The sequence below is a fragment of the Gymnogyps californianus genome, chromosome 3 (assembly GCF_018139145.2).
Source record: "Gymnogyps californianus isolate 813 chromosome 3, ASM1813914v2, whole genome shotgun sequence".
Lineage (NCBI taxonomy): Eukaryota > Metazoa > Chordata > Aves > Accipitriformes > Cathartidae > Gymnogyps > Gymnogyps californianus.
The window spans coordinates 73,236,314-73,256,831 of record NC_059473.1 but is presented as its reverse complement, the minus strand read 5'-3'; the positions used below and the strand labels follow the sequence as shown (position 1 = coordinate 73,256,831).

The 20,518-nt window shown below is 36.1% G+C and overlaps 1 protein-coding gene across 2 annotated transcripts; it reads left to right on the top strand.

Annotated features, from left to right (window-relative positions):
- Positions 1–135: 135 nt before the first annotated feature.
- On the top strand, positions 136–18,898 carry KPNA5 (karyopherin subunit alpha 5). Of its 2 annotated transcripts, XM_050892971.1 has the most exons (14): positions 136–186; positions 2,403–2,536; positions 4,879–4,980; positions 5,063–5,162; positions 5,962–6,056; positions 6,891–7,022; positions 7,896–7,984; positions 9,194–9,293; positions 10,945–11,108; positions 12,213–12,291; positions 13,229–13,354; positions 14,484–14,611; positions 16,294–16,472; positions 18,223–18,898. In XM_050892971.1, the coding sequence occupies exons 1-14, from the start codon at positions 183–185 to the stop codon at positions 18,408–18,410; spliced, it is 1,620 nt and encodes a 539-aa protein (XP_050748928.1). In that variant the 5' UTR covers positions 136–182; the 3' UTR covers positions 18,411–18,898. The 2 variants fall into 2 exon arrangements, with proteins under 2 accessions (XP_050748928.1, XP_050748929.1); XM_050892972.1 differs by lacking the exons at positions 136–186; positions 2,403–2,536 and adding an exon at positions 3,200–3,300.
- The last annotated feature ends 1,620 nt before the right edge of the window (positions 18,899–20,518 follow it).

The window sequence follows — 20,518 nt, the reverse complement described above, 5'->3', positions numbered from 1 at the left end:
GGGTGGCTGCCTGCGCGCGCAGAGCCTGCTGGGAGCGGAGGGGCCCGCCCCCCGCCCAGTGCGGCGCGCGGCGGGGCGGTGTCCGCCATCTTGAATTGCGATCCGCTGCCGGTGCCGCGCTCCGGAGCGGAGCGGGGTGTTCTCTCGTAGGAGGGCGGCGGGCGCCGTGCGTGTCCGCTTCGATGGGTAAGAGCGGAACAGGGCAAAGAGCCGGCGGGTAGGGGCAGGAGCAGGAGGGGCAGCGCCTCCCTCCGGGGTGTGGTGCGGTGCCGCTTGCTGTAAGGCTCCCCGGCGCAGGCCGGTCTCCTGCCTGCTCGGGGGCGGCTGGCAGCAGCGGGGCGTTACCGCGCAGGGCAGCTCGGTCCCCGCCAGGCGAGGCCGTCGGTGCTGGGACAGGGTCCTCCCGCGCTGTTCGCCGCCGCTTCCTCAGTCAGACGGCTGCCGTCCTCCCGCTTCCCTGCCCTGCTGCTGATGGAGGGGGCTTTTCCGACCCTTTCTTCAAGGGACGTGGGTGAAGAGCTTCGCCAGTCGCTCTTTGTGGCCGGGGTGGGTGTTCTCTCGGCCGAGCAGCCGGCAAGGGGACTTGCGGTCTGGCCCGGCCCTGCGCCAGGGTCTTGGCCGGTGCGAAGCCTGCGGGCAGCGTCCGGCCTCCCCCGGCGCTGCCGGTCGGGGAGGGGGCGGTGGCACAGCAAGGCGCGGTATTTAGGAAGCCTTATGTAGGCAGGGAGAAAAAAACCTATTAGTAGGAGAGGTCTTAGTCTAGGCACAACAAGTGGGCGAGATGCAGGATGTGGTGGGTGGAGGGATTTAGTGTTAAAACGAGTGTAGTTTTGCAGAGCAGAAGTGCAGACTTCCTTGGATCTAGATGCAGAAGTTGTGAAGCCTGAATAGATCAGGGACTGCCAGTCTTTTTGCCCTCGTGATGTCTATACCAAAACCCTTGTGGGGGGAATGAAGCTATAAATTCATAAGCTTTTCTTTTTGAAAACAGTTTTGATGAGAGCTTCCTCCCAGTTGAGCTTCTGTCACTCTTTGTAGAGCTGGTGACATAAACTGGGTTACTTTGAGTGCGTGCTTCTCTTGTTTGGTTCATTGCTTGGCCTGACAGTTTTATTGGCACAACTAAATTAGCAAGGCATGAATGATTAAGGAAGTGATGATGTTCTAGGACTAGTTAAGCCAGTAGTGTTGTTGGAAAAATGGTCGTCTTAAGGTGTACTTCAAAAGTTACACAACAATTACTAGAAGATTGCTTTACATGGTGGCACACTTAGCATCGTGGTCCAGAGATGGCAGTAGTTTAGTAAGGTTCTTGTGAAGCAAATGTGTTTGGGTGGAACAGGCTGCTGAGTCCTTGGAGTGTCTTGATGTCAGCCTAAGTCTGCAGACTGTTTTCCTCTCATAGCTTGTGTTTATTGCTCAGCAGTCCTTGGTACTGTTGATACTAAAAAAAAAAAAAAAATAGTCCCAGCATGGAAGTTGATAGAGAATTGTGCACAGCTCAAGAGCTGTAGTTCAGATGTTTTCTTGTTGTGGAAGAATTCCACACAAGTGAGAGTTCGTGTAGAGTCTTAAATCGTATTTTGGCAGTTATTTCTGAGATGAAGGCTACAGTTTTAGCTTTCAAAACTAGCACCATGCTATTAACAACCTTTTTCAGTCAGTCAGTTTGATCATTTCAGTGACAGAATCATGTTTTATCACTTTTATCTTTTCACAGCTGATATGCCTGAAATGACAGTCAGATTCTAATCCTCTAATCCATCAAAAGCACTGTTAATTAGAATGAGTCAATCATTTTGTTAGTTTAAAATGGAAAAGAGTATGCCTATCTGGGTGCTACTGACCCTTAATTTGTTTTTCTGCATACAGTTGAGAAGGAAATGCAGCATAACCTTTAGATCCAGTGTTATGTTTGCAAGATAGGCATCTTAAAAATAAAGAAACAATGCAGTAAGATATTAAATGAGGCAGTAATTACTGCAGGTTTTCTTCTTGGATTTGTCCTTATTTTTTTTAATAAGTTTAATGTCTCCTTTATGAGAGAAAGAAGCAAATTCCTTTACTTGCTGGCAGAATCAAAATTTAGCAACATAATGTTTTTGCTTTTTGTTTCTTAGTTTGCTCATAAGACCCACAATTTCTTTTTGCAGTAGCTTATACCCTTTAGTGAAGTATCTGATCCCTGAGATGAACTGTAGTTTAATCTGCAGTTTAGAAATGCCTGTCTAGGCAAAGATATTTCTCTGACTTCTGCCTTAGAGATTTTTGTTGATGAACTAGGTATTGCAAGCAGCTACAGGAATATATAGCTGCTGCTGTAGATACTTTTGTAGTACAAGAGGTGGCAGGTTTGCATTGCAAGGTTTGGCCTTTTGGAGTAATTTTTCTTTTTTTAATAGACAACATGGCAAGCCCAGGTAAAGATAACTTCAGAATGAAAAGCTACAAGAATAATGCACTTAATCCCCAAGAAATGCGCAGACGAAGAGAGGAGGAAGGAATCCAGCTTCGGAAACAGAAAAGGGAAGAACAGGTAAGTATCTTGGTGAGCTGTTAACTGTTAAGTGCTTGTGAAGCTAAATTCAGATATGTGAAAGGACTTGAGCAGACTCCTCCTCTGGAGCAGAATCCAGAGCGCCAGGTTGAATGTCTGTTTTCTGTGCAGTCTTGGGGAGCACCAGGCACCTCTCGATAGGATCATAAAACACAAAAGTGAACAGAAGCCCTCTTAAGTCACTAGGGCACAGAGAGGAGAGACCCATGTCTTAAGTTTAATCCTTAGCCTAGGTTTAAACATGTAAGGCTGGGCTGAAAGGATACTCTGATTTCCAGTAAGGATTGGAAACCTTGCATTCTCTTCCAGAATTTGGGCCAAAGTTGTAGTGTTAGAAGGGAGAGGATTATTTTCATCTTTGAAGCCATACTTCAAATTGCCAAAGAGCTTTTCTACAGTAACTTAGTAAAGTGGCTACCAATAAGTGATCCCTGAACTATTACATATAACATTTGCAGTTGTCCTCATTGAATTTTTAGTGATCCAAGTACATGGAGCATTGTATAATTTAATGGTTTGTGGTAGTTCCTTTTCCCAAAATGTTTAGTAGTTTCTTGCCAGGAAAGTAAGGAATGTAGTTTGTTTTTCTGCTTGGTCTAAAGTGGCTGAATTTGTCTCCCACAACCTAGAGAGTGTCCCAGGCACTGATCTACAGTCTTCTCTGAGGTGGGAATGCTTACCCTTCTCCTGGGAAAGTGGTGCTACTGCATGGAAAAAGAATTTAAATTAGTTGGGCCAGAGAGGTAAGAGTAAGAAGTAGTATGATACTGGAGCATTTACCTGTGAATGGGTAACTGCATTGCAGTTCCAGCTGAAAGTTTTGTTTGTGTATTTTGTAGTAAATACTCCCTAGATAAATTATGAAAATAATGGGTGTTTCCTCTCCCATGCTGACTGTTGTAACAATGAGAATACTGTTATGTTCTCCTTGATCTTAATTTGTTGGACTGGTGTTTTTCAGCTCTGAAAACTGGGGAGAACAAGTTTATGCAGGGAGATGAGACTGCTTTTGCTCCAGAAGAAATTATAACTGGTAGATAGACCATGATCCTAAACAAAAATGGTTTATACATTCAACCAAGAGCTTCTGTGTCCTTATTGAGTGCTAGAAAGAATGGCTGGTCTTCCAAAAGAGGAATGTTGTTTCTTCCTTTGTGGGTTTAAATGGAATTAAACCTTGTTTACGTCCAGGATTCTGCGGTTGGTTTGTGTCCAGGATTGTGCCCAATCCAGAAGTGTGTTGAACAAGGGAGAGAATGCCTTGGTTTAGGTTCCTGTTTGAAATATGGGTAGATGTAAACATGGAGTTGCTTCTGCAGTTTTGGACACGTACAATAGCAGAAATCTAGGTGTTTATAGACACCTAGAGGACAAAACCTTCAGGATTTAGTAGGAGGTTTCATTATTATGCTTATAGCTGAAATCTTAGTCAATGAACTGAGATTCTAACATTTATTTTTAAAGATACCAACATAATATTCTTGGAATTGTTACTTATAGTAGTTGTAAGTGTAGTACTGGATTAAAGATAAAAATTTAGGTTTGGTTTCTAGAAGAAAACAGGCTAATGTGAATGTTTTGCTTGTATGCCAGAAAATGAAGAGGCCCTCATTAAACATAGCTTATTAAACAGTACAGTGCAGGTATGTATTTTGAGCATAGGCAGTGCATGCAGCCAATTGTAGAGCGATTTTTTGGACATAGAGAATGTTTAATGTTACATAATTTGAAAGTTCACCTCGAAGCTATGCTATTTTTTCTCCAACGATACTAAAATAATATTTCTGTTTTAATCTTTCTGCAACTGTATATGAAATACAGGTGCTGTTTAATGTAACTGTTAAAGAAAGTACCTAGATCTTAGACCTTCTGTTGAAGGGAAGAATGCAGTGTGCTGAAACACAAACATTGGCTCTGTGTTCATGATTTTAGCCTATAAACTAAAAAAGAAGAAAGTAGCTTGTAGAATACTGTTTCCTGCTTAAAAATAAAGGCTAGTTATGAGGGGTAAAAGACTAAAAGTAAAAAGATCTGTATCTTCTTTTTCTTACATGTGGAAAAGTTTATGGATCTTTGCTAATTAAAAAGAACTTCAGTTTTTAAGTGTATCTGAAGTGTTGCAGTGCAGTTTATCAAGATACAGATGTAGTAGTGTTTTTCTCCTTTATGTTCTTTAAACTTTCATGTAGAATTCCATTTGCATGGGTGAGTAGCTGAAATACTTTGACTAGTATTGGTGAAAGCATTCCTTCAAGTGTATGTCATCAGTACCCACTCTATGGTAAGTTCTAATGTCTCCCAAAAATTTCTTCTTTGTTTAGCTGTTTAAACGCCGAAATGTTTCTCTCCCGGGAAATGAAGAATCCATGGTAGAAAGTCCAATTCAGGATCCTGATGTCAGCTCTACTGTACCTATTCCAGAGGTAATTACTTTAGAGTATGTTTAGAATGTTATCTGTTGATGTGCATAGTACTAGACATAAGAAATCCTCCTTTCATTTTTAGGAAGAGGTTATTACAGTAGATATGGTCCAGATGATTTTCTCGGATGATCCTGATCAACAACTCACAGCAACTCAGAAATTCAGAAAATTGCTATCTAAAGGTACGTAAAAGTTGCCTGATTTTTTTTCGTTCTTTCTGTGTTGGTACTACAAATTTTAGTCATAGAGAGTCAGTTAACCTTTAGTTTTGTTTTACTTTAAAATAGAGCTTGCTGAAACTTCTAGTTCTGTTTATAGAGAAACCGTGCCAAATCTCTTCCGACCTAATGGCTAAATACAGAAGGCTTCATTATTCTAATGTTAAGTCTTTCAGACAAAGTAACAAAAGCAAGGATATGTTGATTGAAGTGTCCAGGGCAGTAACTAACTGCACACTAATGTTACTTACAGTACTTGTTGCAGTGATTCAGTTTCTGATTCTCGTTCTGTAATTGAGGGGAGAAAAATCATATGGCTGCCAGAGAACAGCTGTAACTTGTTTCTGTTGAGACTGTAAGACATGCAGTCTTAAATTAATGCTGGTGTTTGTATAGCATGATGGGTAGAGGTATGCTTGGTCATTTAAAATAGTATCTAATCATAATTGCTCTTCCACTGACCTGAGCTACTGATTGAGGGAACAGTGTTTTGTAATGTTACTAACATGCCAAGGGATAATAGTATGTGTTACTGTTATTATACATAATAGGGTGTTTACTAAATTGTAGCGCTTTATGGAGATGATCCTGCAGTCTTCTAAAGTCAAAAGTTTAGCTCCTTCATTTGAGATTAAAATGATTGAATGCTAAAAATTATGATAAGAACTGAGAATCATATTCATGGTTTGTGTCATACTGAAAAAGTAATTTATTTGGTCTTTTTTGTTAGCCTCACACAAATATGTTTGTTTTTATTCCCTAGAGCCTAATCCACCTATAGATGAAGTCATACAAAAACCAGGAGTAGTACAGAGATTTGTGAAATTTCTAGAGAGGAATGAGAATTACACTCTGCAAGTGAGTTTGGCTGGTACTGATTGGGGTTTGGAATGGGATTAGAAACCCCCCCAAAAAGCTTTGGAAAGCATGTGTTTGTTTTGGGTTTTTTTTTTAAATAACCAAATTTAATTATTTTTAACCACGGAAGCTGTAAATTTTAGTTGTCTAAAATGTCAGTTATTGCCACTGAAATTGTGACTTGACTCTTGTGAATTTCATGGTAGTCTTTAGGGTTATGTATTCAGCTGTTCAGATACTTGGGTGTTGAAAGCAGAATGTGTTCAAGAGAGTATCCAGAGCGGTATATTAAGATTATCAGCACTGATGTGGAAGCAGAATCTGCTTTATTTGTGTTGAATGTATTGTAGTACTTTTCAGCTAAAATCTTAGAAAAGAAGAAAAAAATACAGGAAACTGAAAGGCTTGTATGAAACGCTTTTAGAAAATCGTTGAAAAATATATAATTAACAATAGGAGCAACTAGTTCTGTCTACTTGTGGTAGCCCATGGAATGGCACTTAGGCCTTGTGTACATTCATACTAGAAGAATTAATATAGACTAAACAGAAGGGATTTGTACTAGTTAATAGAGATTTGAAATCTTCCTTACAGTTAGTGCTGCAAGCCAAAACTTAAAAATAATTTAGATACTGAAGGTTCTTATTAAATAGAGATTTTGTCAATGCCAATTATTTTATTGTATAGAAAGTACAATAATAGTAATAATTGCATTTCAATTAATTATTATAATTCAATAATTAACCTCTGCAACTCTCATGTCAAACTGTTTTTCATGAATTTAAGTTTTACTGCTGAGTGGTTTAACGTGGTCATCTTTGTGCTCCTCAACAGTTTGAAGCAGCTTGGGCTTTGACAAACATAGCATCTGGAACTTTTCTACACACCAAAGTTGTAATTGAAACTGGAGCTGTTCCAATTTTTATTAAGTTGCTTAGTTCAGAACATGAAGATGTACAGGAGCAGGTAACTCTTTTCCTGATGTGTTTTATAACTACTTAAAATTCATTTATGAATGTCTATTTTTGGCATGTGTGTGGTTAGAAAGGTTTTGAGCCCCATTTGCCTACTAGCTCGTTGATCTGGATCCAGGAAGATGAAAATTTACCTTGAGTGTATTTTTTTTCCCTTGTGTTTTTTTTTCCTCTGATTCTTTCAGGTTTCTTTGAACCTGTTTTTTATTTCATGTTATTGAGTAATTTGAAGAAAGCACCTCATTTCTGTTGTGGCATTTACAGGTGGACAGGATCTTAAACCATAGTAATAGAAATAATATAGCTGAAAACAATGTGGATTTCTTCCCCCTAAGTTATCTTGCAGCTTTATTTACTATATCCTTCTGCTCTTCCATCTTATTATGTTACAGTCTTCATTAACGTTTTCCTGAACTTTGGGTTTTTTGTTTTGGTTTGGGTTTGGGGTGGTTTTGTTTATGTTTAAGAAGTTTGTATAGTGAAAGTTCATTATTTAACTTTTTTATTCCTCATACATTGTTTGCAACTTTGAGCCAGTTTTATTGAATCTATTACACATAGTAAGCAAATGTAACTATTGACAAGAGTGCGTGCATCCTTTTTATTGAAAAGCACATGAATCAACATGTTTTCATAACAGAAGACTTTCTTTCCTTGAAAGGATGACTTAAAGTGTAGGTAATTGACTTTGTGTGAGTTCACCAAAAAATGCAATACAGAAATCAGTAGTCTTCTGAAATTTTATATTTGGAGTGATACTGCTTTTTTTTAATTCTGTAATATTTGCTGTAAAAAATGTATAGATGATCTGTAAAAGTTGATTTGCAAGCATGTATAAATTCACTTGGATGCTTTGCTTTTTAAGGCAGTGTGGGCTCTTGGTAACATTGCTGGTGATAATGCAGAATGCAGAGACTTTGTTTTGAACTGTGGAATATTACCACCCCTCTTAGAGTAAGTATTGCCAATTAATACTATAACTATAGTGTACAGGTATAGATAACTGTAAACTTCAACTTAAAATTTATTTGAAAAGAATATAAGCTTCTTGCTAAATTGAGAATGTGTTTTGGTTTTATTATTATTATTATTATTATATTGCTATGAATCTAATGTTTTGGATTACCTGAGCTTCGTGCATATCTTTAATTAGTCTATGACTGGAAGCTTTCCAATGTTTGCAAAAGGAGGGAAGGGTTATTTCACAGGTATGAAATTTCTGTACTGTGCAGAACTCTGTGTTACCAGAGTTCTGGATATATAGGGTGGGAGAGATGATTCAATTCACACTTGAATTTGTCAGATTCGAGCTGGCTGGGCAATAGGCTGTTTTCCCCACCTTGGTCCAGTAGCTCCAAGCTCCGGTCTTGCTATCTATCCATTTGCTTGTTGAGATGAGCTGGCAGAGTAGTTGTTACATGAGCTGTATTCCACCAGAAGATTTCTCTTCACTAGGAGTATCATTCCAGCATTTACTATATGCTTACAATAGGATGTAAGGTAGCTTCATCACAGGGAAAAAAATTACACAACACAAATTTTGTTCAATTTATTATTACTTAAAGTAATAAAATGCTTTAAAATTTGTAAAATAGCTTAAAGTAATAGAGGAGAATGTGATTACCCTCCTCAAGGATTTAAAGGATTAACAGTTTTGACATTTTGGTACATATCTGAAAGTGAACCTGATTTTTCAGGTGTTGAATCTTTTGCATTCTATTCAGCAAAAACAGTAAAGTGTTAATTTTTTCAGAAGATCTTTTAAGTTCTAACTTTTTATGGAAGTGTTTTTATTATTATTAATTGCATTCTCTGACTGAAAACATCAAAGTTAATTCAAGGGAGGGTTGTGTCTCCTAGCCCCTTCTGAAGATCCTCAGAAAAGATTAGTTGAATGATTTTTCATAAGAGCAATAGTTTACTTTACATGCATATACTTGATTTGGGAGTGAGATGTCCATGCAAAATAATCTGTTCAGATTCAGTTGATTCTAAGAAAATATTTGCAGAATGTAAGCTATGAAGAGAAATAAATAGAAACTAGTGCCCAATAATAGGATTTATTTTCCTGATTTGAGGTACTGTTGGTAATAATAGACATAAAAAGACTTACCTTTTCAATAAGAAGTGATTATTTTTATTATTGTTGTTTCTCTTTGACAGCCTGTTAACAAATTCAAATCGTCTTACAACAACTAGAAATGCAGTCTGGGCTCTCTCAAATCTCTGTAGAGGAAAGAACCCACCTCCAGACTTCAGTAAGGTATAATAAAGTATTCACTTTGAGAAATCAGAAGGCTGAAGAAGACTTATGTTTGTAATATGTTATAACACACAGAATCTTTGAATCTGGAGATGGACTCAATTTTATCTTTTTAATGTAATCACACAGTCTTGTCCATCTGTTGTATCTGCAAAAAAAATCTACTTTGACACCTATCAGCAATAAAATTAAATTACTTAAAAACCTGAGATTGTAGTTAGTCAGATGCAAATAGTCATTCACTGGTATGAAATGATGGACAAATAAAACATTCAGCTCTACACCCCTTGGGGCTGTATTTTCTCCAGATCTGTTTTAGAGGATGTGAGTTATGTTTGAAGCTTTTTTAAAATTTTTGTTTGTTTATTTTATGATTGCGAGTGCATGCTGCAGGAATAAAATTTTGAGTTTTCTGCTCTGTTGGATGCAGTTAAATCAGACTATGATGACAGAGGTGATTTGCCTATATGCTCTCCCCTTCACTTTCTCCTCTCTCCAGTATGTGGTTATAAAAACAGGAAGACTGTAGAGGCTAGTAGGAGTATTAATTAGCTCCTTATTTTCAGTATGAAATTAATTTCTGGTAGGGTTAATGACATTAAAAGAACTGAACATTGGGTATTCTGGTAGAAGAGACTGAGGTTAAATGATTGTTAAAGATAATCTGGAGAGAATTTACATGTCTTGAAGCTTACCTCATGCGGTAGTAATTACTGTCATTGCTACTTAATAATTCTTGGAGAGATACTAACAAAAAGGGGGGATTTCTGATGTCAATCGATCACCTCACAATTGCCTAAGTTAAATCCTTCAGTAGGGTTTTGTTCTGGTAGTAAAAAAACAACAAGATTTCTTGCTGCTTAAACACTTACAACTTCAGTGGAAAAGAATGCCCTGTAGGCAGCTGCTAATAAGAATGGCTCCTTTGCTTGTTGCCTTTTGCAGTAGCACCAGTTGGACACATAAAGGAGGCTGAATTGCATAACTAACGTAAGATAAAGAACTAAGTTCTACAAAGAATATGAAATTCCCAAGCTGTACAGCTGAAACCTGTCGGGTTCCAAGTGATGTTAAGATGGTCTAGTTCATTTGGCTCTGTCTGTGTGGAACTTGTAGGATATTAATTAAGGCCAGAGACTACAGTTGCAGTGAGAACTAAAGTCAGCTGTTGCTTGTTTGATTTGGTTCAGTGAATGTTGAGTCCTCTGTGAATTACTATGAGTTTCTTTGTGCTAAAGCAATTGTAAATTGGTTATTACAAATAACCTCCAGTACTCCTACAAAGACAGCAATATAAAAAAAAATGTTATTACTTTTGAGTTTTGTTCCCTGAGAGATTCAAAAAAGCATCAGTAATTCCTGATCATCTGGTTACCTGTAAAAGCAGATGGGTTTTGTTTAAGCTGAACAATTATATACCTAATATAGTATCTCTAAATAAATAGGCTGTGAATCGGAATTTATCCAATTTGCCAGTTTGAATTGGATAGTTAGTTTAATCAGGAAGTGTTCCACCTAGGTCCTGATTCATTAATGAGCTCATGTGCTTTGGCAGTAAATAGTTTTGCACCTTTATGCCTTTGCAGAATGTTCTCTGAAACTTGAAAAATATGAAACACCTAATTTTATGCAATACTTTTCTTTAACCTAGGTTGCTCCTTGCTTAAATGTTTTATCAAGACTGTTGTTTAGCAGTGACCCGGATGTATTAGCAGATGCTTGCTGGGCCCTCTCTTACCTTTCAGATGGTCCCAATGATAAAATTCAAGCTGTTATTGATTCTGGAGTGTGTCGAAGATTGGTGGAGCTGCTTATGTAAGTCTTCTCTTCACCAAATAAATGTCTTACAGCACTGTTAATATTAATGAATTCAAATTAGTTTTTCTCACCTCAAGTCTGAATTTATTTTGTGAGAAGTGATGAACATGAATTCAGTCTGAAACCTTTTAAGTTGCTTGCTAGGTTGCTTGGCTCCTGGGATTTTTCCTGAGATTGATAGTGAAAAAAAGTTTTCTCCAAAGTATTCCTTTATATTCTTTAAAATTTAATGTAGGATTTCATTTACACGGAGAAATAGAAAGGTGAAGACTGGAGACCAAGCTTGAATTGTAAATTAATTTTTCAGCTTATTTTTTTTTTTAATTTCACTGTTGTATTTTGTTTTCTTACTTTTCTAGGAGATGTGGTTGCAATACAGACAGTTCTTGGACTCACGAAGTCCAGAGGCAGGCTTGTGCCACTTTTGAACCGTTCCAGTATATTTGGTTTATGGTTCATTATTTTCCTAGAAAGGGGAACTAAGTCCCTGTGTTCACATGGGGACTGCAGAATAGGTCAGGGATAGTAGTTCTCAGCACTGACAGCTCAGCACAGTTCCCTGTGAAAAGCTCATTTGTATAGCTGTCAGGAGAGGGTGAGGTTGGTTTCTCTTCTGTAGAAGCTTTAGGACAACTGAGTGGATTTCCTTCCCCCACATCTCAGACAGTTGAATATGGGAGTATGGGCTTCATGTACTGGCTTCTAGGGTTATTGACTTACAAAAGGGGGAAGTTCGCTTAGAAAGGGGGGCTGCTGAGTTTTAGTATACAGCTAATAACACCCCTTTTGTTTCTGTGGCTATTGAATGATGCAGGTTTCAGTATTGTATTCAGTAATACTTGAGCTGAGTGAAATGAATCTGCTGGACAGACAGATTGCTCCAAGTTGTGTTCTTCCATAGAGATGCCCTTTCCTTGAATCAGCCATTCAGTTGTGGGCTTGCAGTTGTCAAATTTGGCTAAATAGGGGGAAAGTGTAAGAAGTAATGCAGTGTTTTCTGTAATTAAAAATTTAGCACCTGAAGTAAACCGTTATTCACTGAAAATGCAAAATTATACTTTAACACTTGGTAATACCAAGCGATTTAATATTTGTCTCCAGGCATAATGATTACAAGGTGGTGTCCCCTGCATTAAGAGCAGTTGGAAATATTGTTACTGGGGATGATATCCAAACACAGGTAAGACTAGTTGATTTAAGAAAAATGAATTGGCAGGACAGATTTTTGTAAAAATTGTGACAAAATACATATCCAGTACAGGTATCTGCGTACGTCGGTGAAAGATCTATATTGTTAATTTGACAGTTTAGGCTGCTGTTTTAAACATTAAATTACTGCAAGATTGAACATTTTTTTTTTACAGCACTGTATGTAGTGGATCGCTTCATTCCTGTATGGTACTTTGAGTGTTACTTCCCATTTTTTTATTTTTATATTTTCTCCTTAGTGGGGGTTCAATTATTTACTATCATTCCTTTTTTTAAGTCTTCAAACGCAGTCAAAGTTTTCACTTGTAAGCAACAGTCATACTTGATTTGTCCATGAATTTGTATGTGATAGTCTTACTGATGCAATTTGTTCTAAAGATTTATTTTTTAATTTTAGGCAATGGAATTGAGTTTGAAGCAATGCAGGAAATACTAACACAGGTCCTGCTTTAAAGAAAATCGTGTCTAAAAGGCATACAGAACTAGTGTACAGGGAAAATAAGGAAATAAGTTAATTTCATAATTTGTTGTGACCTCTGTAGGAGAGGATTTTGCTAAGGAATTAAATAGAAAACATCTGTCTCTTAAAAAAACAAATGAACAACTAACTATACAAATCAGATTTACACTTCTCAGTTATTCATATTCTAGACTTAAGCAGCCTTATTTAGTCTTGCTGTTGTCAGTCTTCTGGTCTGAACTTAATTGAGGGCAGATTCTTTCAAATTGCTGGATTGTCTGTTCGCACGCTACGGGATTGAACACTTCGTTTTTGCAGGATGTTATCTATGATACTTTGTATAATATGAATGTGTTGCAAAATGTTCCTTTGATGTCATCTGTAAAGTGCTTATATATATATATATGTATATTGCACAACTCAATTTTCAATTCTCAAATTATTTTAGGTGATCCTGAACTGCTCTGCATTACCCTGTCTCTTGCACTTGCTTAGTAGTCCCAAGGAATCTATTCGAAAAGAAGCGTGCTGGACTGTTTCTAATATTACTGCAGGAAACAGAGCTCAGATTCAGGTAAAGCCTGTATATTTGTTACTTGGTTGGTTTTATTTTCATTTTACTAGTCACTTGGTTTTCCTTCACAAGGAGAAATAAGTAGATACTACATTGACTCTGCATTACTTGTTTTAGTCCTAACTGTCTATAATTTTACTTAAATGTTTTCTTCTAAATTTTGAAAGATTATTATAACTAACTTCATAAAATAATACTTTAAAAATAGCTGTCATGATTTGTACTAGAGAAACTGATTAATTTCTCTCAAAGGGATTTGGTTGGTGCTTATAAAACAAATGAAAGGATACTTCTCTTAGATCCGATATCAACAGTTGTTATTTTTCCCTGTGGGAGCATCATCTACTGGTATATTCTCTTTAATTTTGTTCTGCATTGTAATATACATGTTAAAGTAATAAGCAATTTTTCTTTTTTAAAAATTGAAACAAAACATCTTGCACAAATTAGTCCAGTGAAAAGTGGGCAATTCTACCAATTTGGAAATGTTGGAACATTTTGCTTGGATAAAAAACCTGCATGATGTCATCAATACTGAGTTGTATTCTTGTGGAAACTACTAAATCCTGACTATTGCTCCAGGTGTCTGGAGTTACCTGAAAAAAGGTTCTGGTCAATAAAAGTGAGAATTCTGAATCAGAGTACATGTTTCAATATGATTTTTTTTTCCCCTCTACTTCAATCAGAGATGAAAATGTTACTTCTTGATGTCATTTAAAATATATAATATAGTCTCCAATTACAGACATAGCCTTTATATGGAGACTGCAAACCTGAATAAAATGGACAAAGTGAAGTTTTGTTCTGAGGCTTGATCTCCAGTTCAAAAACTCAGGTTTAGTGCTTATGTCATATGATTTTTAAATGGGCCTATCCGGTAAGCAGTGTTCTGTCCGCCAGAGACAGAGAAATCAAAAAAGAAGATATTCTGATGGCTGCTGCAGTGCAATGTTGGAATAGTTCTGAATTTCAATTTTGTGTTTCTAGTTTCTGTGGTGCCTTCTAACAAAACATTGTTTCCTTTGATATCAACAGGCATCACTGACTCTTGTAGTGAAAGGTATTAATATTCTTTTTGTATACTAAATCTTTATTAATTATTGTAAAATATTACAATTTAATCTCTTAGGCTGTTATAGATGCAAATATTTTTCCAATATTGATCGAAATTCTTCAAAAAGCTGAATTTCGCACCAGAAAAGAAGCAGCATGGGCCATAACTAATGCAACATCAGGAGGAACCCCTGAGCAGATTAGGTAAGTTTGTGTATGTTACTATTTTCTCTGCCTAAGTATCTTCTCTAAGGCATTTTTATTTCTGCATTTGAATCTTGACAAATATAGCAACAAAATCCTAAACACAACTGTAATTCCTTGAAAGTCTGTCTGTACAGGGACTAAACATGTAGAAATTCAGAAAAATGAGAGAAATGTATGCAGTAGACTTAATAAATTGACCGATACTGCTTTGTTTCAGTGGTATTACACCTAAAGCTTTCACAGGATTATCTTCCAGAGTTGGTATTACATTGTCAAACACAACTGGAACGGTTAATGAACAGTTTCAGTGTTTGAAAATGGAAAACTTTGGGAGAGTTGTTTAGAAAACTTGTGCAGTGGGATTGTATCTTTGTGGAGAGACTTCAGGAATTTTAGTGGTTTCTTCATGTATTTTAAACTGACTATCAGCATTATTTTAAAGCAGATATCTAAACTCCTTTTTCAAAATTGAGCTTGATTAAAATTTTACTGTCAGCAGCTATTTATGTGCTGCAAAGATTGGACTTCTTGAATGACTAGAATAAAATACTCTCTGGTTTCTCTGAATACCATCAGCATAGCGATCAGTTTGAATCACTAGTTGATAAATGGATTTATAAATGATGGTGTATTATTTGGAAGCCAGAACTGAAAGTGATGTGGTAACTCTTCCAGTGCATTTGGAAGATCTGTTGCAATAAGTGCATGCTTATTTAGTTAAAATGTAAACAATCCTGGTTTTCTTAAAACCACTAAGTGTTACTAGATGTAAGGAGAGTTTGTTGATGTTTTTTTGCTATTATTTTGATTGCTGGCATAACATAACATCTTAAAATTTAGCATATTTTACATAAATATTAATTTAGGATCTTCAAATAGTAAATGTGCATGTAATACCATAAAAGTAGCTTCTCATCACAAAATACAGATATATTATCTGTGTCATGAAATTTTAGCCCTTTTAATGTCCTCAAGGTACTACTGTCTAACTGCAGGATAATTTAAAACCACTAAATAAACTATATTTAAGCAACCTTTTGATGCAGGCAAACATTACTGTCTTCATTTTACTTACACACTAGAAACAAGGACACAGGTGTTCTGACTTCCAAAAGTTCATACGCAATTTTGTCCAAAATTGGAAAAAGGAATAGGATACTCATAATCCCAAGATTTTTTTATATTTACAATTTTGTCCTTCCCTTTATAGTAGGCAATGCTAATATCGTAATGGACTACTAGTGTGGACTAAGTTAGCACAGAGCAGTGTCCAGTGTTCTTATCTGTGTCTAACGTGTTTACTTGATGTTTTTGCCACTACAAAATTTCAAATACCTGAGGAAAGAACTTACTGCTAAAACCAATTTTTTCTCTTATGTTCAATTAAAGCCATCTGAAGATCGTAAGTGAAAAGGAGTTGAAAAGACAACAAATTCCACACTCCAGTTAGGAATATGCACATTATATTTTCTTATTAGGATAAATTAGAATATTTATTCTATTTCAGACTAAGCTTATCTTTGTGTTGTTGCATGTTTTGGAAATTTTTTTGTTTCAGCCACTTTTTTTTAGCAAAATTAAGTACCAATAGTGGTAGACTGGCATGTCAGAATAAATGTGCTGGATTATCAGTCCTTCTTTTTTCCCCCTACCCACTCTGTTTTTTTGCTGTTATAAAGGTATTTGGTAGCACTAGGTTGTACCAAGCCTCTTTGTGATCTCCTGACTGTGATGGATTCAAAAATAGTACAGGTGGCTTTAAATGGACTTGAAAATATTCTGCGTCTTGGAGAACAAGAGTCTAAGCAAAATGGAATGGGCATTAATCCTTATTGTGCCCTTATAGAGGAAGCATACGGTAAGAAATTACTTCTCGTAAAACTACATACCTGAACTTCCTTAGTTCAGGCTGTAAAAACAAAACCGTTGTGAACCATTTTGAAATTTGTAGGTAAGTTTAATGTAAGAATTACTTCAAGCGTAAGTGGACATTAAAGTATCATAAATTAAGTAATGTAACATGGTGGGAAAAGTGGTTAAATGCAGAAAACCTGTGGATGTTTGTCTGTGGTCAGTTTAGGAAATGTCCCTCTAGAGAAACATTCTCAGAAATATTTAACACGCAGGTGTCCTAGTGTATCGGAGCCATGGTTTGCATAAGTTTATCGGCCAATCCTAAATATAGTTTTATTACTTTAATATATTTACTAAAATATTACTTTAATATATAGTCCTGTCTGGTACATTCATTACCAACAGGGATGCAAGATCAGAGTTTCTTTTACTTATTCCCGAAGTTGGATCACTTTTTAGCATAGTAAATATCAGTAATAGCAAAATCAACCTCAGATCATAACATTAAATGTTTGTACTTAATTTGTGAAAGTATTTTGTTCCATTTCTTCTTTTAAGAGCTGTTGAGTTAAACCACATTTTAAAGGCAGAGTGTCAAAACTAAAATGACTATTTGTGGAATTTCGTGACTAGATGCTTTTGATTTAACAAAATTAATGTTAAAACTGGCTTATAATGAATCTGGCATTCTTTATGGAGGGTTATCTTTTTGTAGCTCTGACAAAAAAAAAATTGGCAGACATTTGTGTTTCAGAAACTGCTAATAACAATTCTAGTTGACCACATTGATCAGATGGTACTGACTTTTCTGTAAAGCAGCCTTTAAATCTGAATTCCCTGTTACAGAGTTTCATTTCTAAAATCAAGTGCATACTTGGAGAACTTACTTTGCAATCTAACGTGTAAGAGGAATAAGTACTGAATACTTTAATGGAATTTATTCTGTTCCAGATTTTGAGTCCATTCATAATTTCAACTATTGAATGTCTAGGTTCTTTTTTTCCTTTACTGGTTAAGTATAGGCTGCTGAAGCTGTAGAGTATAAGTTCAAGTAGGGGAAACAGCTAATTATATCACCCTCATTGCTTTGGCCTCTGTAGTCACCAGAAGCATTTGTATGAGCTCTTCCTAATCCAATTTAAGTGAAAACTGAACTATCTTAAATAGCTAAAAAGGAGTTTTGAATCAACCTAACTGACCGCTAAGCACTTAATTCTGCCAGCAGAGCAGAGGTTATGTCCTCTAGCTTGCAAATGATAAGCCTTTGGGAACATACTATCTTCAAATCTTAAAATTAAATTTGAAAAAAGATACCAGCCTGTGCCCAGTGACAACTCCATAATAGGAGATAGAATTGAGATTTGGGGAAGACTGAAAGAGTAAAAGAAAAGAAATGGGGATATTGGAAATTGCTATAGCAGTTTTACGCTATCCTAATTCTATACAGATTCAATTTCTTTGTAGGCATGGCATATTTCTTTGTAGATAGTACAGCCTCCTCCTCCTTCTTAGTTTAACTGATATTCTTTTAGCATAGTTTTAAAATTAGTTTGGACAGCAGAAAATGCTGCAGAAAATGAAGACTAGAAATACATGGGTTAGGAAATTAAGAATCAATGATATCGAATGAATTGAGATGATTTGGGATTCCATTTTTTAATCTAAGAAGTACCGCTATACTATAAGCTGTTTCCCTTTGAATGCATCGTTCATTTAAGCAACTAGATTTTGAAAACATTTTGTTTTGAATGTAGGACTTGATAAAATTGAATTTCTTCAGAGACACGAAAACCAAGAGATCTACCAAAAGGCTTTTGAACTCATAGAACATTACTTTGGTGTCGAAGAAGAGGACTCCAGTATTGCACCTCAAGTGGATGAAAGTCAGCAGCAGTTTGTGTTTCAACAGCAGGAGGCTCCAATGGAGGGGTTTCAGCTGTAAACTACTGAAGTGAAGACAAGCATAAAATGTAAACACTTGTAGGGTTTTGGGTTTGTTTTTTTCCCCAGAGGTCTTTTCTTCATGGCCAAAGTTAGAGGAAAGGTTGAATATGTTTTGCAGAAATAGATGAAGAAGCAGCTCATGCACTTTTATATATTGTGTTAGATACAACTGTTCTTTGTTTTGTATTTGTGTTTTTCATTATCTCTTATGTACAGAAAACAACCATGAGTAATCATGTCTAAAGTAAAGCATTAAATGTGATTTAACACGAACTGTTAAGCTAAGACTTGGTAGGATTTTAGGTAGTGGTTCTGAATTTTTCATGTAGTCTCAAACTGCATATCAGCAATACAGTTACTGACAGTTGCATTTTTGGCAGTAGGCTTGACTTGCCCAGTCTCTATCAAATCTACCTCTTGTATTGAAGCAAAAACATTGCTTCAGAACTAAGGCGTGAAATAAAGATGAGCTTGTAAGAAGCTGAATTGGAATGTGAAAAATATTTATTTAAATTGTGACACTTATGCATTACTTACTTTACAACACACTGTTGGAATTTATTTATAAAATGTATTTAAAGACATAATAGATATACATATATAATGCTAATTACCTAATATAATATTGAATATATGAAAAAGCTTTTTCTGAATTATGTGGGAAGAGGACTATTTCAGAGGTTTTCAAATTGGAATTAGCAGAGAGCTTGCCGGTCATTTGATGTTGGCTCTGTAATTAAAGCTGCTAAATAGCATTAAAAGTCAGCCACAAATACAGTACTTTGCAGTGGAAGCAGTTGCTGTAGTTAACCACAAGAATGCTGCGATTATGAATGACAGAGATGGTGATTTGCACAAATCACCAAGCAGATGGTCTACAGCTGTCTCCTGTCAAAATGTGGTAACACCACTTCAGTTTGAGAAACATTGCAATGTTTGCCTTTCTAGTACAGTAGCTTCTTAAAAGTTTAGACAGTAGGTGTTATTTTTTTGACCAAATACGCTACCGCCACTTGAATTGTTCTTTAAGTTACCTAACTGTGTTTTCTTTTGGTAAGACAATAGAAATACTGCAGTGGAGAATGAATAGTGAATCACTCCAGCCGAAGGAAAAGTTTGTTGTACTGTAAATAGCATTAAGTATGTGGACACCAAAACTAACTAGAAGTTATTGTCATCTAAATATTTAGGCTCTACAATATACAGTGTTTGCTGTTAAACACTAAAAGAAATAGAATTCTAATATTTACATTAACAATTTTGAATACAGAAAAATGTATGCTCTGCTTCGACTTGCATATAGGTAGTGTTTCTGGTGTATTAGTAGTATATCTCATTTGGAGAAATTAATACTTTGGGTTAACTCTGAAGTATGATTATTTTTTATTACCTGTAATTAATGTATTAACATCAAACTCCTGGGTTAAGTGAAATCCATGAGAGCATTTCATGCTTCATAAAAAGCTGCAATTTAAACTTCAGATTACCTGCCCCATGGCACTGTGCTTGTCACTAAACAATATTTTAATGCACTGAAAAATACAGGTTAAAGGTGGTATCATTTACAGTACCATTTTATATTTAGAATTTTTTTTTACATGCAAGTTAAGATTCTAAGATGTTTCACTTTGATGTTACAGCAATATATACTGTATTGTAATTGAATGTGGGACTTGAAGTGGATTTTCTAAGATTAATGGTCAGTTTTGACTAAGATGTAACTGGGAGGGAAGAAACCTCTGAAGTCTTTTTAGTGGAAGATAAGTGTAAGACATGTATATAGGAGTGCTGTTACTTTATGAATTCTGAATAATGAGATATTTTAGCAAATGACACTTTAAACCTAGATTTGTACAGCATACAACAGTTTTGAATAGCGTGATAATATTGAGTACAGCTGCCAAATTTTCATATAATGTTAGATGATTGTATTTGTGCCCTTTTTACTCTCATAGTTTTAGGTTTTCATATGCTGACCTTCCTTCTCCCCCCCCATCTGTTCAAAGTACAGGGTAACAATCATGGAAATCTACCAAGATTACCAGTAAATGCTGAATTTCAATGTTCTTCTAGTGTAAGAAAATTATTCAGGTAACAGGGTATTCC